This window comes from Dipodomys ordii, unplaced genomic scaffold (genome assembly GCF_000151885.1).
Source record: "Dipodomys ordii isolate 6190 unplaced genomic scaffold, Dord_2.0 Scaffold31, whole genome shotgun sequence".
In the NCBI taxonomy this organism is placed as follows: Eukaryota; Metazoa; Chordata; class Mammalia; order Rodentia; family Heteromyidae; genus Dipodomys; species Dipodomys ordii.
Window position 1 is genome coordinate 1,805,580 of NW_012267247.1, and position 13,927 is coordinate 1,819,506.

General features: G+C 38.4%; 1 protein-coding gene across 2 annotated transcripts in view; it reads left to right on the forward strand.

Moving 5' to 3' along the window:
* Window positions 1-13,927, forward strand: part of Myo1d (myosin ID) — a 299,308-nt gene that overhangs the window by 131,485 nt on the left and 153,896 nt on the right. For both annotated transcript variants that reach the window (XM_013016551.1, XM_013016552.1), the window contains exon 15: window positions 7,813-7,979. In XM_013016551.1, coding sequence (XP_012872005.1) covers window positions 7,813-7,979 — 167 coding nt within the window. The remainder of the gene's footprint in view (window positions 1-7,812; window positions 7,980-13,927) is intronic.

Consider the following 13,927-nt stretch of genomic DNA (forward strand, 5'->3'; position numbering starts at 1 on the left):
CCTTTCTTAAATCTGAGCTTTTATTTGTGTTGTAGACAAAGGGAAAATCTAAGTGTGGTTTACTGCTCCCCCCACACACCTTTTTTCTCTTTTTTTTTTGGTCTTACTGGGGATAGAACTCAGGGCTCATGCTAGGTCAATAGTCTACCACTTGGGCCATACCTCCACCTTTAGTGTGGTTTAAAATAAAGATAAAATATACCACTCCTGGCAAAATAAATTCCAGCTTTGTGCTAAAGACAAGACACAGAAAAAATAATAATTACACCATAGTAATGCACCATTCGTTCATTGCATTTGAATATTGAATGACCAAAAATAATTGTATTGCAAAGTTTTTAAGTAAGTATTGTCCTAAACAGTAGACTTTCATTTATTTATTTATTTTGTCAGTCGTGGGGCTTGAACTCAGGGCTTGGGCACTATCCCTCAGCTCTTCAGCTCAAGGCGAGCGCTCTACTGCTTGAGCCACAGTGCCACTTCCAGTTTTCTAGTGCTTTATCAGAGATGAGAGTCTCACCAACTTTCCTGCCCGGGCTGGCTTTGAACCGTGATCCTCAGATCTCAGCCTCCTGAGTAGCTAACAGTAGGCTATTTAGATGTATTACTGTCAGTTATCTCTGCCTTTCTGATTCTAATGTGATTTGATAACTTGAGTCTGATTTTGTTTTTGTTTGGTTTTCCTTCAAGACCAGATTTCTACTCCTAACTAAGTTTGATAAGTTTGGCAGTTTTCTGCGACTCATTATTTTTATCTTTATCTTCTGGTGATTGTCCTATGTATCTTTTTCTTTATTATTTTGTCTATTTAAAAAAATCTGTTTCCTCTCTAAGAATTTAAACTTAAGTCTATGTTGTGTCTAAGCTATTGCACTATTACTAAATTAGGCAAATGTCACAGAGCACATCTGCTCAGTAGCTTTCTATTTCTTTACATCAGGCTTCTTTGGCCTCAAATGACTGCAAATAAACACAGTTTTCTGGCTTGTATAATTAAATTTCCATAAAGACAGGGGTAAGGACACTGGCACTGAACTTTAGAATGCCATTAAGACTCCTTACTCTTCTATCTCCACTTCTCTCTGCATATCATCTTCCAAGTATCTAGCAAAGAATCATTGTCTTATTTTCTAAAGCTGTTAAATATTCCTTCAGATCTCATTGAATATAAATTTCTGTATCAGGAATTGCATTCAGCTTCTAGTAAAAGAAATCCCCAAATTAGAAAAGACCTTTATTTCTCCTTCTGGTGAGTACAAAAAAAAATGTGTTCCATGACTGTTGGTTACTTGGGACCTAGGCTCCTTCCCTCTTTCTGTTTTACTGTTCTAGTGGTTGGCATCTATCCTCCTGTCCAAGATGGCAGTTGCAGTTTCCTCCCATTTAAAAACCACAGGAAATCTCACATCTATAGGCCCTATAAGGTACTGCCTACCTCTGATTTAGTCTTAGCCCCAATGACAGGGCCCCATGTGAAAGGGTTTTGTCTATGGCCTTCTTTTCAAGCCCAGTCCCTAATCTCTGCCCCATCATCCTCAAGAAAATGCCTAAACCATCACTTAGATAACCACTCACCTCTTCTGGAGCTGGCACATTCCCAAAGAAAAAAGGTAGTTTCACACCTGGGCTCTTTTCCATAGCTTCCTTTTACCTCTTGGACTCTGGCCTAGAAATGCTCTATTGTCTTGTCAACTCCCCTAAGATAAATGTTTTATGTAGTTTGCCTATCTATTCTAGCTATACCCAGCATGGGTCTTGGTTTAAATTATTTAGTCTGTTATTACTCAATGTGGAAGCCCTAATTATCATTCCATTAGTTAGCTAATAGGTCTAACAAGCCTTTGTCATAGCTAATGAATAGCAGGGACAAGTAAAAAAAAAACAAACCCAGGTATCTTGATTGTGTGCAGTGATTCTGCAGTTACATCAACACCATATCATGCAAATAGATCCAGAAGCATTTTGATTTTACTGTGCTCTGCTTGTACCACTTTATGTGTGTGCATTATAATAATATTTATTTTTTCCTTTAATATACCAAAATATAAAATCTAGGCAAAGGATTGATATTTCAGAATAAGGGGAGTTATCAGTTATCTATCAATACATAACAAATTACTCTGAAATATAGTGCTTCAGACAACACATTTTTTAATTCCCCATGAGTTAGTAGGTTGATTGGGCAGTTCTTCTGCTGGGTTCACAAAGTAGTTCTAGTCAGCTAAGTCAATCTCACTAAGTAGTATGATTGGCTAATTAGGCATCTTTATTCTAGTAGTCTTCAGTCCTGGGCTTCTTCACACAGAAGTAGTAAAGAAGCCTTCCTTTTACCTCTTAGGGACAAGTCTCTTAGAAAAATCAGAACTAGAGTGATGACATCATGAGACTTACTTGCCATTGCTGATTTTTGAAGATGGAAGAGGAACAAAGGATTATGGACTTTGTCAAAGATGGATGTGTTAGTCAGAATTTTGCCAGAACCTGACAGAAAAACTTAGAGGCAGGAAAGTCTTACCTTACGGTTTCTGAACTTTTAGTCCTTTGTAGTAGACTTTATTGTCTACCATAGTGGCCAGGAAGCACAGTGAGTAAATGTGCATACAAATGGGAGCTTTCTCTGTTTTCTTTTTATTCCACCTGGTCCCCAGCCTAAGGAATGGTGTCACCAGATCTAGAGAATGTCTTTCCCCTTAATTAATGCTCTCTGGAAACACCTTCACAGACACACACAAGTGTGCTTTACTACTCTAGGCATTTCTCTATTTAAATTGAAAACTGAGAATCATTCCAAGTCTACTCTTTGTCTTCTTGACACCAGATAACATCTTTTTTAATTTTTTTTATTTTTATTGTTTTTTTATTGTGAAACTACTGTACAGAGGGGTTGCAGTTACACGAGCAAGGTAATGAGTACATTTCTTATCAAGCATTGGTGCCTCCTCCTTTGTTTTTCCCCTACCATCCCTGCCCTCCACAACTACACTCCTTCCCACCCCCCCCCACACACCCCTGCCTAAATTGTAAAGTTCGTTTTTCAACATATCATTATTACAATGGGTCAACCTGTATCCCTATTTAAACATTTTGTTTTTTTTTCCCTTTCCCTCCGCAAATTATACCAACATCAAATACAGTGAAACAGGGGTTATACTGTGGGGGAGGAACATACAAAGCAACAAAAAAAATCACTTGGTACCTTATAAATATGTTAGAAACAATAGCCAGAAAGAAAAAAACACTTGTGTCCCTATCTTGGGGTTCATTTCGCTTAACTTCATCTTATCTGGTAATATGTACAGAGGTTTTGACCTTTTCTACTTGTCCCAGACATATACTAGTTATTGCAAATAACCATGGGACCTATGTTTCTTTGGGCCTGGCTTACTTCACTTAATATACTTTTTTCCAAGTCTTTCCATTTCCTAACAATGGAATGGGGTGATGTCATTCTTTCTGATGGAGGCATAGAATTCCATTGTATGTATGTGTGTGTGTGTGTGTGTGTGTATCACATTTTCTTGATCCATACATCTAGTGAGGGGCCTCTGGGTTGGTTCCGTATCTTAGCTATGATGAATAAGGCTGTGATAAACATAGCTGTGCTGGTAGCTTTAATATGGCCTCATTTGAGATTGTTTGGGTACATGCCCAAAAGTGGGATTTGCTGCGTCATAGGGGAGCTCTATGTGGAGTCTTTTGAGGAACCTCCATACTGTTTTCCAAAGTGGTTGAACAAGTTTACACTCCCACCAACAATGCAGTAGGGTTCCCTTCTAGCCACATCCCCTCCAGCATCTGTTGTTAATAGAGTTCTTGAGTATAACCATTCTAACTAGGGTGAGGTGGAATCTCAGTGTTGTTTTGATTTGCATTTCTTTTATGCCTAGAGAGGTTGAGCATTTCATGTTTCTATTAGCTAGTCTTATTTCCTCTTCAGAGAAGTTTCTCTTTAAGTCTTTAGCCCACTTATTTATCCGGCAATTGTTTAACATCTTAAACTATAGCCTTTTACCTCTAGATCCTAAAAGGATCCTATCTATCTCATAATGCAAAATGCATTTGGTCAGTCTATCTCCCAGAGCTCCCTTTAATAACTCCAATGTTTTCAGAAGTTCCAGTCTAAGAGGACACTAGTGGCTCATGCTTTAAATCCTAGTTCATACTTTAAATCTGAAGGATTCTGGTTCAAAGCTAGCTTGAGTAGAAAAATCCATGAGATTCCATCTCTCATTAACAAGCAAAAAGCAGGGCTAGAGGAGGGGCCCAGTGGTAGAATGCCAGCTGTGAGCAACAAAACTGAGATTACAAGGCCCTATGTTCAAGCCCTGGTACTACCAAAAAAAAAAAAAAAAAAGTTCAAAGTTATACAATGACTCAAGGCAATCTCTTAACTGTGAATCCCCACAAAGGTAAAAATTATATTTTTTCAATGTATAATAACACATTGTATTCCTATTCCAAATGGAGGCATGGATATAGAAAGGCATGATTAGAACAAAACAAGACAGAAACCCATCAGAGCATCATGTCTTACATCTCAGTCACAAGGTGATCTGATGGGAGTTCCACCAGGCTTTGGCAGTTTTATCCACATTATTTGGCCAACTATAGCCCACATCTTCTCTCTTGGGCAGGTTCTGTTCATTGCCTACAAACATTGCACATTTCTGGCACTCCAGCTTCCTGGCGTCTCCACAGCACCTTCGACTTCACCCTCACAGCTTCCTACATTGCCCTCTCAGGGGATGCCTGTAGGGATCTTGACCCTGCCACATACTGCCTAAACTCACAGACTTTCCTTTCAAACCTGGATTGAAGCTCCCATGACCCTGGAACTCTTGTATTCTGCATATCTGAAAAATTGGCATCACATTTACAACACCAAGGTCCACATCCAACTTAAGTACATGGATGACTTAACAAGTGGAAACACTTTCCTACCTACTTTCCTATGAGGCCCTGTGTGAGCTGGGCAGACTTCAGACTCTCAAAGTCTTTGTAGTGAGTTTACTCTTTCATACCCTTGAGCCTAGGCAATCCTGGGATACCCTTAAGGCATCTTTAGCTGTACACACACACACACACACACACACACACACACGCACACACACCTTTAGCTCTACACACACACACACACACACATACAAACACACACGGCTTTTGCTAGTTCAAGGGCTTGAAACTCAGGAGCCTTGCTTGCTCTGCTTTCTTGCTTATGGTTTGAGACATGTTTTCAGGTTATTTTGCTGGGTTTTTTTATTATTATATTTTAAAGATACTGTGCAGAGGGGTTACAGTTTCATCAGTAAGGTAATATTTCCTATTGAGCATTGTTACCCCCTCCTTTGTTTTTCTCCTACTATCCCTTCCCTTTCCACTCCTCAACTCCTCCCCCCCCCAAAGTTGTAAAGTTCGTTTTCAACATAGTGTCTTGTATGTCTCATTGTTACAGTGGATCAACCTGTATCCTTATTACAGCATTTTATTTCTCTTCCCCTCCCCAAATTAGAAAAATGTATATACAAGATGCAGGGTACCTGAATCAAATACAGTGACAACAAGGGTTATACCATAGGGGAAAGAACATACAAAGGAAACAAAAAAAAGTCACATAGTACATTTAAAACAACAGAAACAAAGAAAAAACCTCTTGTGTCCATATCTTGGGGTTCATTTCGCTTAGCATCATCTTATATGTTAATATTAAGATTCAGCCTCAGGGACTTGTCTGAATTCAAACCATGATCCTGTAGATCTCAGTCTCCTAAGTAGGATTACAGGTGTGAGCCTGCAATCAAGCCAGCTTGACTCTTATGTGTGTGAGCATGAGAGTACATGCCATTCCTAAGGCTTTAACTCAGGGCTTGGGCACTGTCCTTGAGCTTTCTGTACTCATGTCCAGTGCTCTAACACTTGAGTCACAGCTCTGCTTCAGCTTTTTGGCCGTTAATTGGAGATAAAAACTCTCACCTTCCCTGCTTAGCTTTGAACTGCAATCCTCACGTCTCAGCCTCCTCTGTATCTAGGGTTATAGGTGTGAGCCACCTACATCCAGCTTGACTTCTTTTTAATGGTTGATCACTACAGAAACATGTGTTTCTTAATCCCTAATTTTATACAGGCTTTTCAGACCAAATTGAAAGTTTTTCAGGTTTTTCTGTGTAGCCCCTTGTGCCTAACTTTTACTATAAACTTAAAGCAATAAACATTCCACAGCCTGAATACTGGACCATCTTGAAATTTCCTCTTCCAGATTAATTAATCCATCAACTTTAAACTCAATTTCTCTTTAAAGTGTCTGGGCATGTACAAAATGTAGCCAAGTTCTTTGCCATCATGTAAGACAGCCTCTAGTTCAATTTCCAGCATTCCTATTTCCATCTGAAACCTTGTGAGCACAGTCTTTACTACCTATATTCTAGTCTGCTGAGCTCTCAAGAAAATTACCATGAACCTCCGCTTGTTGCATTCTCAGTTTCTCCAGCCATTTCTCCAAATGTTTCCAGATTTTTCTTGCATAACTGTTCCATAAGTTTATGAACCACATGATCAGATTTAATCATAGCAGTGATCCTAGCACCAATTTTCCCTATAGTCAGACTTTTATCACTTTGACAAAATACATGAGAGAGAATGCTTGCTCTTAAGGGTTCTCTTCTTATTCCCTTTTATTCCATCTCCTGGACACTTCTCAGTACAATCAATTTGACAGTCAAGATTAATCTTTTCACTGGAAAAGATAAGAGAACGGGTTGTCTCTCTAGATCCTCCTGGAATTAACAACTGTACTGATGCCTTGATGTTATCCCATTTCATACTTTTGACCTCCAGAGGTAGAAGATAATGAAGTTGTGTTGTTTTAAGCCACAAACTTTGTCGAAATCTGTTGTAGCACTAGGAAGCTAATATAGCAGGGCTTACAAAAAGGAAGACATGACATTACTTTTTATCACACAGAGAACACGATACACAATTGCAGCTTCCTTTTTAGATATTAAAAGCTGTTGTTCTGTTCAAAATGCAAATCAAATCACATTTTTTAAATCTCTCCTACTTCTTAAATTATTTGCTACTTCTTGCCACCTCAAGTCCTTCACAGAGCTCAAAACTGCCTAATTTAACTAGAGAGGAATCTGTATCTTAATTAAAGTGCATCTGTGAATCTGGTAAAAAAAAAAATGGATTCAGAGAAGAAAAAGAAACTCTGTGCACTTATAATTAGGATATATTTGACCTCATGGATTTGAGTGATAATTTATTCATTATCCTCAATGTGGCCAAGTCTATGCCAAGCAAAGTTTTAAAATTAACAGTACTGATGATGTAACTCCTGGTACAAAACTTAATTGGCATGGAGGAAAGGATTTCTAGCTGGCTCTTTCATGCAATTACTAATGCCTACAGGTGTCTTTATTCAACAATAATAATAGTAATGGCAGTCACTTAAGAGCACTTATTATACCAGTGCTGACCTTACTGTTTAGCATTCTGCATCACATTCAGTCTTAACCAGAATTGCTGCCTTTTTCTATTGAGTTATTCCTTCCATTGTTTACCCCTTAGTTTTATCCCTTTTCTACCATTTCTGATAATTCCTAAAATATGGAAAGTTAAAATTTAAGTGAATGTTTGAGAACTTCTAACTTTGAATTACAGGAAAAAGGAAGAACAGCTACTTTATTCACAAGTATATTCCTGAGAAATCAGAGGCACTAAGCTTAATTGGACACAATTAACACTAATTACGTGTTAGCATCCCTAGTCTAGGAATGTTCTGCAGTCAAACTTACTCTTGCTTATTTATGTCTTTAGGAACCATACTATGTACGTTGCATCAAACCCAATGACAAGAAATCCCCACAGATATTTGATGATGAACGCTGCCGTCATCAAGTAGAATATCTTGGACTACTGGAAAATGTGAGAGTGCGTCGAGCAGGATTTGCCTTTCGTCAGACCTATGAGAAGTTTCTTCACAGGTGAGGATAAACTCAGTAGAGAAGCCTAACAACAGCCCACAGAAATCCATGTTGAGTCATGGCGTCCTCCTGGAAGATGGCAGGGCATCAGCACATAGTAGGCCATCTGTAAATATCTATTATGTGAACAAAAGTCAAGGAAATTGCAAATAATAATTGCAAAAATTGCAAAACTTTCCAGAATCACCAAGAGCCCTGAGTTTGTATTTTACAGACTAAGGAAAAAACTTCAAGTCATTTAAGGGAAGATGTGGGCATCATAGTACAATAGAACATGACTGTGGATTCACATCTGTGTTGGAATCTCTGCAATGCTACTTATCTGCTACACAATCTTAGGCCAGAAGTTTTTTTGATCTTTGATGTTGCTGCAACTCTATAAAATGTAAAATTATAATAATATTTAATGGGAGCCGGGCACTAGTGGCTCACGCCTGTAATCCTAGCTACTTAGGAGGCTGAGATCTGAGGATCTCTGTTCAAAGCCAGCCCGGGCAGGAAAGTCCGTGAAACTCTTACCTCCAGTAAACACCCAGAAAACCGGAAGTGGCACTGTGGCTCAAGTGGTAGAGCGCTCGCCTTGAGCTGAAGAGCACAGGGACTGTGCCCAGGCCCAGAGTTCAAGCCCCACAACGGACCAAAAAAAAAAAAAAAAAAAGCCTGGAGGTTCTGAAATAATCTTCCTGTTTTGAAATCTGGCTTTACCACTTTCTAGGTATATGATCACAAAATCCAAAATCACAAAATTTTTACATGCTTCAGTTTCCTTGTGTGTGAAATGAGGATAATAGTAGTAACCGCCTCAAAAGGTAGCAGAAAGATTGAAGTGATATACACAAGACATTTAGAATGGTACCTCGTATGTGGAAATTAATTAACAAATATAAAATACGTATACTGTAGTTAACTTATAGTGGGTAATAACAATGATAGTCCACATGTGGAAATTAGGAAAGTAAGGGTGTTTTTTGTTTGTTGTTTTGGAGTTTTTTGTGCCAGTACTGGAGCTTGAACTTAGGGTATTGAGCTCTCACTCAGCCTTTTTCGCTTATGACTAATTCTCTACCATCTGAAATGCCTCCTCCCAAGTATGGCTTTTTACTGATTAATTGGAGATAAAATATCTTGGATTTGTCTGCCCAGGCTGGCTTTGAACCTCAGTCCTCAGATCTCAGCCTCCTGACTAACTAAGATTATAGATACAAGTACCCAGTTCAGGAAAATGTTTTAAATTCCATCTGTTTATTTACTTAAAAATATCTATTGAACTTTTCCTACATTCTATTATAGTAGATTTCACCAATAAATAAATTTGTAAGATATACACCAAAAAACAGTATAGTAAAATCTTCAGGTCAAGAGAGTCTAAAGAGATAAGATTCAGTGAAGAGTCAGCAAACATAAGAGAGAAGAGAGAAAGTTGGGCAGAGGGAACAGTTTACAAAAAGATGCTGTTGCCATAATGAGTGTGATACTTTAATTACCAAAGGTACTATGGATAAAGAATGCTGAGTACAGGGGATGGTGTGAGATGAGAACAGATTGATAAATAAGCTAGATCGTGTAAATTTTTATAATTGGACCAACCCATCTATTTGGGTATTGGGTTTTAAGCATGGAGAGTCACAGTCTTACAGATGTTTTCAAGAAAATGCTGTTGCTGTGGTATGCACAGAAAGTAAGGAGACATTTAGGAATACTCTAAGAATAGTGGACATATTCAGGATGGCTCAGAACTCTACAGAATTGACAAGACTTGCTCATGGATAGGTGGGCTGTGATGAGATAGGAAAGAGAAATGGAGGATGACAAGTATATTTAGGCTTGGGCAACTGGGCAATACCTACTAAACATTTAAGTAGAAATATAAAGTAAGCTATTGACTTGCATACCTGAAAAGCCAAACTGAGATTAGAGATATTGGATTCATTAATACTCAGATTATATATAAAACCCTCAGTACCAGATGGAGAAGAGAGAGTCCATGGCAGTATTTAGATTTGTGGTCTAGTACAAAGGAGCCAGTGAAGAGAGAAGAAACACCAGTAAGGCAGAAAGAAAACCAGAAAAGCATGTGTCACAGAAGCCCAGAGACAATAGCAATTCAGGGGGAAAAAAAACCCATCAGATCACTATATCACATATTGCTGTGCACCCAAGGAAGAAAGGCAGAAACTTAACCACAACATTTGGCAGCATAGATTCAAAAGAGAAAGTGGAGGGAGCCTGAGTTGAGCCGGCTCTTGGGAAATGGTAGTGAGGAATCAGATACCTGTAACAGCTCAAGATGTTTGCTTTTCATGAAAGCAGAGGGAAATTGAAGCAGTAGCTAGAAAAGGATATGAGGCCAGGAAATACTAGAAAAGGTTTGTGTGCAGATGGGGATGGTTCAGAACAGGGAGAAATACATAACACAGGAAAAAGGAAAGAAGGGGCTGAGAAAGTGGCTCAGTGGTAGAGTGCTTGCCTTGCATGCTTAAGTCCCTGGGTTCAATTCTGCAGCACCACATAAGCAGAAAAGCCAGAAGTGGCACTGTGGCTCAAGTGGTAGAGTGCTAGCCTTGAGCTGAAGAGCTGAGGGACAGCGCCCAGGCTCTACAACCGACCAAAAAGAAAAAGAAAATGTGGTATATATACACAATGGAATTCTATGCCTCCATCAGAAAGAATGACATTGCCCTATTTGTTAGGAAATGGAAAGACTTGGAAAAAATTATATTACGTGAAGTAAGCCAGGCCCAAAGAAACATAGGTCCCTTGGTTTCCCTTATTTGCAATAACTAGTATATGTCTGAGTCAAGCAGAAAAGGTCAGATAAGTTGATATTAGGAGAATGAACCTCAAGATAAGTATTCAAAAGGAAAGTATTATAGTAATTACATCCTAAAGATCACAAGAGATGGAAAGACTAAAAGATGAGAAGGAGCCAGCATTTTTCAAGAACTGGGTATAATGCATTCCAGGCAGTAGGAATAGAATATTCAAAGACTAAAGCAAAAAAGAGGCAACTACAGTATAGAACTTGGTGAGCCAAGGTGATAGAAGGATCATGGGGAGAGAGAAGCTTTCTAAGAAATGACTGTGGCTGATGTATGCTGAATAAATTAGAAAGGAAATGGAAAAAACATAGCTCCCTATTATACTAAACTAGAACATTGCTTGGGTTAGGCATACAGCAGTAAAGATGAGAACTGATGGATTTTATCTTGTTCTTTGCTTGATATAGTACAAAAGAGTCAAGCCTTTGCATGGTAGAACTTGTAAATGCTAGTTAAGCCAGCTACCACTAAGGTATATCCCTTCTGGGATTTGAAAGATACTTTGGATGTAGAACCAGTTGGACTTGGTCATGATAGAAAAAGAGATAAAGCTATTCCCAGGATTCCAGATTTAATAACTGAGGGGGTTGAGGTAGGAAAGAGAAGTTCAAGATGTCTTTAAGACCTATATAATACATATGAATCAGAAGCTCAGAACTGATGGTGAGGCTAAGGGATAATAGATTCAAAAAGTATATTTTATATACTTTATTTTTAAATATTTACATATGTCTTACATTTTTGTATTTTAAATATATTATTTAAAGTCAATGGGATAGATGAGGCAGTGTGGGGATAGTCACTTAGAAGCCTTGTGCTAAGCCCTGGAATTGCTGCAACACTTAGGATAATGCTAAAGTTAACAGAAAAAGAGGCTGAGAAGGTTAAGTCCAAAGACCAAAGGAAACTGAGGAGAACATACTGTCATGGAACCTAAGAAGAGAGAGAGAGAGAGACATCAAGAATGGAGTAAATTTGGGCTGGGAAGGTGGCTCAATGTTAGAGTGCTTGCCTTGCCTGCATGAGGCCCTGAGTTCAATTCCTCAACACCACATAAGCACAAAAAAGCCGGAAGTGGCGCTGTGGCTCAATTGGTAGAGTGCTAGCCTTGAGGTGAAAAGCTGAGGGACAGCGCCCAGGCCCAGAGTTTAAGCCCCACAACCAACAAAGAAAGAAAGGAAGGAAGGGAAGGGAAGGGAAAAAGAAAAAGAATGGAGTAAATTTACTAGCTCAAGTACCATGTAGATATGTTATCATAACAATAAATATGAAACCCCTATAAGGAAAATATTTAAAGACTCCTGAAAAGCACAAAAGTAGACTTTGAGCAAATGGGAAAATATTACTTGCTCTTGGATAGGACAATCCTCTATATTTGTGATAAATATTCAGAGTGTAGTGTTAGGTAATATCCAACCCTAAGGTGACAAGGCAAGAAGATTATGGATACATGCATCAAGCTAGCTTCACAAACTAAGGAAATTCAGACATCAACATGACTACCAATGCTATTATCAATTGTCATCTTCCTTGCCATCTGGATCCTAGTTCCAGGCAAGCTCAGGAAAAAACTTAGTAAGACACCATCTCAACAAGCTGGGGTGGTGATGCATATCTGCAATCCCAGCTACACAGAAAGTTGGATGATCTCCGTCTAAGACTGGCCCCTTGAGCAAAGCAAGAAACCCCTGTTTGAAAAAGAACTAAACCAAATGGTTATATGAAGGTCAAAACTTAATCCTCTAAAGACATGTATATAGCCAGCCAACACACAATACACGTATGCATACATTCATGTATATGTACATACATGTATGCACACACATACATAGTTGGAATAACTAAACAAAAAAAAAAGGCTAGGTGTGGTTTAAATCATAGAGTGCCTGCCTAGTGTTAGGTCCTAAATTCAAACCTAGTACTACTCCCTCTCCCCAACAAAAAGGGAGATGGGGAATAAGGAAAAGGGTAGATGGGGTGAATATAACCCAAGTATATACACTATATATTTGAAAATGTTACAAGCCCATTTTATAGAATAAATATATGCTAGTCAAAGTATTTTTGAAAAGTAAAAATGAAAACATACTAGAAGCAAATGAGTAAATTACATCCTCAGTGTGAAGAAAGGCTTTCTCACAATGACTTAAAAATTCCAATGCAATAAGTACTTAATTTGACTACAATCTGTTCAATAACTCTGCTTGTGGAGGAGGAAAAATCCACTGAGATAGGCAGGTTGCTAAGGTGGCCCAAGTACCCACCTCCTCATGCCCTGTATAATCCCCCTAAGTGTGGTCTGGACATAGTAATGGCTTCTAACAAAGTAGAATATGATTTGATATTATGATGGTAACTTCTGTCTTTGTGGCCCTCACAAACCAGGCTGCCATTTGTTAAGATTCCTTGAAGGAACCACAGAGTAAGAACTTGTATGTATGTGAAAAGGCAATTAATTCTGTGTATGGACCTTAAGTGCAGTAACACTGCTTAATTATCTTTTATAACAATTTATCCAAAGATCTGATTGCTGCCCTTTAAGATAGTCATGTTATTTATAAATATGTCAGATTTGTTCCTTCCTCACACACTTTCCACTGATACTCTCACTGTATTAAGAGAAAGCTTCCCAGCTTTGGAAAGTAGTATGGAGGTTCCTCAAATAGAGCTCCCCTATGACCCAGCAATCCCACTTTTGGGCATTTACCCAAATGTTCACAAACAAGACCACACTAAAGCTACCAGCATAACTATGTTTACTGCAGCCTTATTTACCATAGCTAAGATATGGAACCAACCCAGATGCCCCTCAGTAGATGAATGGATCATGAAAATGTGGTATATATACACAATGGAATTCTATGCCTCCATCAGAAAGAAAGACATTGCCCCATTTGTTAGGAAATGGAAAGACTTGGAAAAAATTATATTAAGTAAAGTAAGCCAAGCCCAAAGAAACATAGGTCCCATGGTTTCCCTTATTTGCAATTACTAGTATATGTCTGAGATAAGAAGAAAAGGTCAAATAAGTTGATGTTAGGGAAAAGAACCCTAAGATATGTATTCAAATGTTTTTTTTCTTTCATGCGATTGTTTCTAACACATTTATAAGATTATTTCTTTGTTGCT